Below are 2500 nucleotides of genomic sequence, written 5' to 3'. Positions count from 1 at the left end.
TCCAGCTGTTGACTTCACTTCAAACACTCCATCGTCGATGCTCAGGATGGACACGTCGAAGGTACCTCCTCCCAAGTCGAAGATCAACACGTTTCGCTCTCCCTTTCCTACGCTTTTCTTGTCAAGGCCATAAGCAATGGCGGCGGCTGTTGGTTCATTGATGATTCTCAGAACGTTGATGCCCGCAATGGTTCCTGCGTCCTTGGTGGCTTGTCGCTGTGAGTCGTTGAAGTAGGCGGGGACCGTGATGACGGCGTCTTTGACGGTCTTTCCTAGGTAGGCTTCGGCTGTCTCCTTCATCTTGGTGAGCACCATGGACGAGATCTCTTCAGGGTTGAAGGTCTTGCTTTCTCCCTTGAATTCTCAACTGGCGCCCGGTCGTAGGCAGTGATCTCGACCCTACCGAACTCAATTCGACGTCGATAGTTGGTGATGCCATATTGAGGATGTACATGCTATCTAGAAATGTAATTTATGATAAAGCATAACTTTAGTTCACACATTTAGTTTATAGCAACTTACTACGCTGAGTAGTAGATTGATTTCTTTCTGTGTGAACCGTACTATCATTAATGATATTCATTTTCAGGATTGTTGTTGATTCGACATTTGCTTCTTTGAACCTTATTGAATGTAATTATTCATGCTCGGCCAATCTATGACTTATTCCCATGAATATATATATAATATAATATAATATGATATAGTATATACACATACACACATACATGCACATATACATACTAAAAATACACACACACACACACACACACACACACACATATATATATATATATATATATATATATATATATATATGTATATATATATATAGATATAGATATAGATATATAGATATATATATATGTGTGTGTGTGTGTGTGCGTGTGTGTGTGTGTGTGTATTATATACGCACACATAAACTGTATACATACACACACAGTAATATGATAATGCTCTGAATCTTGTATGCTCACACTTCAAGAACTTTCGCTTGATTTTGAAAAAAATATTTTTAGAAGTTACTATATATTTACTAATGTAAAATCAATGAAAGCGAAGTGATAAACAGGAATCTTTATATAGTATCATCTATATACATATATTTGTCATTTCGCGTCTATTTGTTCAAGCCTTTTATGTAGATATAATGGGACTCGATTTCAAATGAAACTGAAAATACACATCTTAGTCATATTTTAATTTGAAAACATTGATTTAACATTGATATAAACATATATTTGCATTACATGTATATGTGTACGCACACATACAAGGCACTTGCGCGCAGGCATACGTACATACCAAGATAATGTATATATATATATATATATATATATATATATATATATATATATATATATATATGTATATATATATATATATATAAATGAACACACACACATATATACATAAATATACATATACATATATGGATACGTATACATATACATAAACACATATACATACATATACATATACATACGCACACTCATACAAACATATATACATACATATATATACATATATCAATATATACATACATATGTATATATGTATATATACACACTATACATAGGACAGATTATAGCCTTTTCAGTCAAAATATAGACGGCCAAAATGCAATGAAACATACCTACATTTCGGCAAAGAATGGATTCCGCCAGGAATTGGAAAATGTGTGAAAATAAACACGTGCCCCTACACTTTTCAAACAAACACTGTATTTGCAAGCCTTATCTTTATTAGAAATTATTAGAAGAATCATGACACTGCCAGAGCATTGAAGCTTTCCTCTATGTAACTCTTGGCTTGCATGGCAATTCCTTTCAAGTTACTTCCTCGGTTTGTGCTCTGGAAATCGTTCTTGTGTGAATCTAGTTTGCTGATCTGCTCCGGAAGTGCATCTAAAGTGTTGATCACGAAAATTCTGTCCGAAGGATCCTCGATTTGTGCAACTGCCGAGCGTTTGATCTCTTCAATGATGCAAGTGATGTACTCTTGCGGGGTCCTCAGCTTTGGATTATTTGTTATCTCGTTAATCCTCTTAATGTGCTGTACGGTCTTTTTTATATACATGGCAATTTGTGTCGATTGACTAGTAATGTCCTTCTCTAGCTTGTTCAGCACTTCCTGAACACTCTGCCTGTACACCCGAGCCTGTTCATATCTGTCCTTCATTGTAGCGTGTGTGACTCTTATGGTCTTGAGGTTCTCGGTTATTATTTCACACTCAGTTTCGTGATCTCCGTTTCTGCAAGGGCAAAAATCGCATGTGAAGTTCGCCTTCGGACACCCGCAAAAGGTGCTCTTCAAAGCAGTGCAGGGATAGATGCATGTCTGCATACACGTCGGGCAGTTGTGAGCGTGTGTGAACCTTCCACTGATCTTGCTTCTGTTTTTGACAGTGATTGTCTCTTCTCCTTCAAATGCCGAATTCTTCCTCATGCAGTCTCTGTACTTTTCATAGAGTCTTTTCTTGCTTTTGTTTTCCAGAAGA

The 2500-nt window shown here is 36.5% G+C and overlaps 1 protein-coding gene and 1 pseudogene across 1 annotated transcript in view; both read right to left on the bottom strand.

Moving 5' to 3' along the window:
* LOC147471860 (heat shock 70 kDa protein cognate 4 pseudogene) overlaps window positions 1-764 on the bottom strand; it is a 975-nt pseudogene extending 211 nt beyond the window's left edge.
* A 962-nt stretch (window positions 765-1726) lies between these two features.
* The window catches only part of LOC122253939 (uncharacterized), a 9392-nt gene continuing 8618 nt past the window's right edge, over window positions 1727-2500 (bottom strand). Inside the window, exon 2 of the mRNA XM_043017382.2 lies at window positions 1727-2500. This exon is cut by the window's right edge and continues 926 nt beyond it. Within this exon, the coding sequence (XP_042873316.2) occupies window positions 1765-2500 (736 nt within the window). The 3' untranslated portion in view covers window positions 1727-1764.

Source organism: Penaeus japonicus, unplaced genomic scaffold (assembly GCF_977035675.1).
Source record: "Penaeus japonicus unplaced genomic scaffold, GWHDUDI00000001_assembly GWHDUDI00000005, whole genome shotgun sequence".
In the NCBI taxonomy this organism is placed as follows: Eukaryota; Metazoa; Arthropoda; class Malacostraca; order Decapoda; family Penaeidae; genus Penaeus; species Penaeus japonicus.
This window is presented reverse-complemented; position numbering and strand designations above follow the sequence as displayed.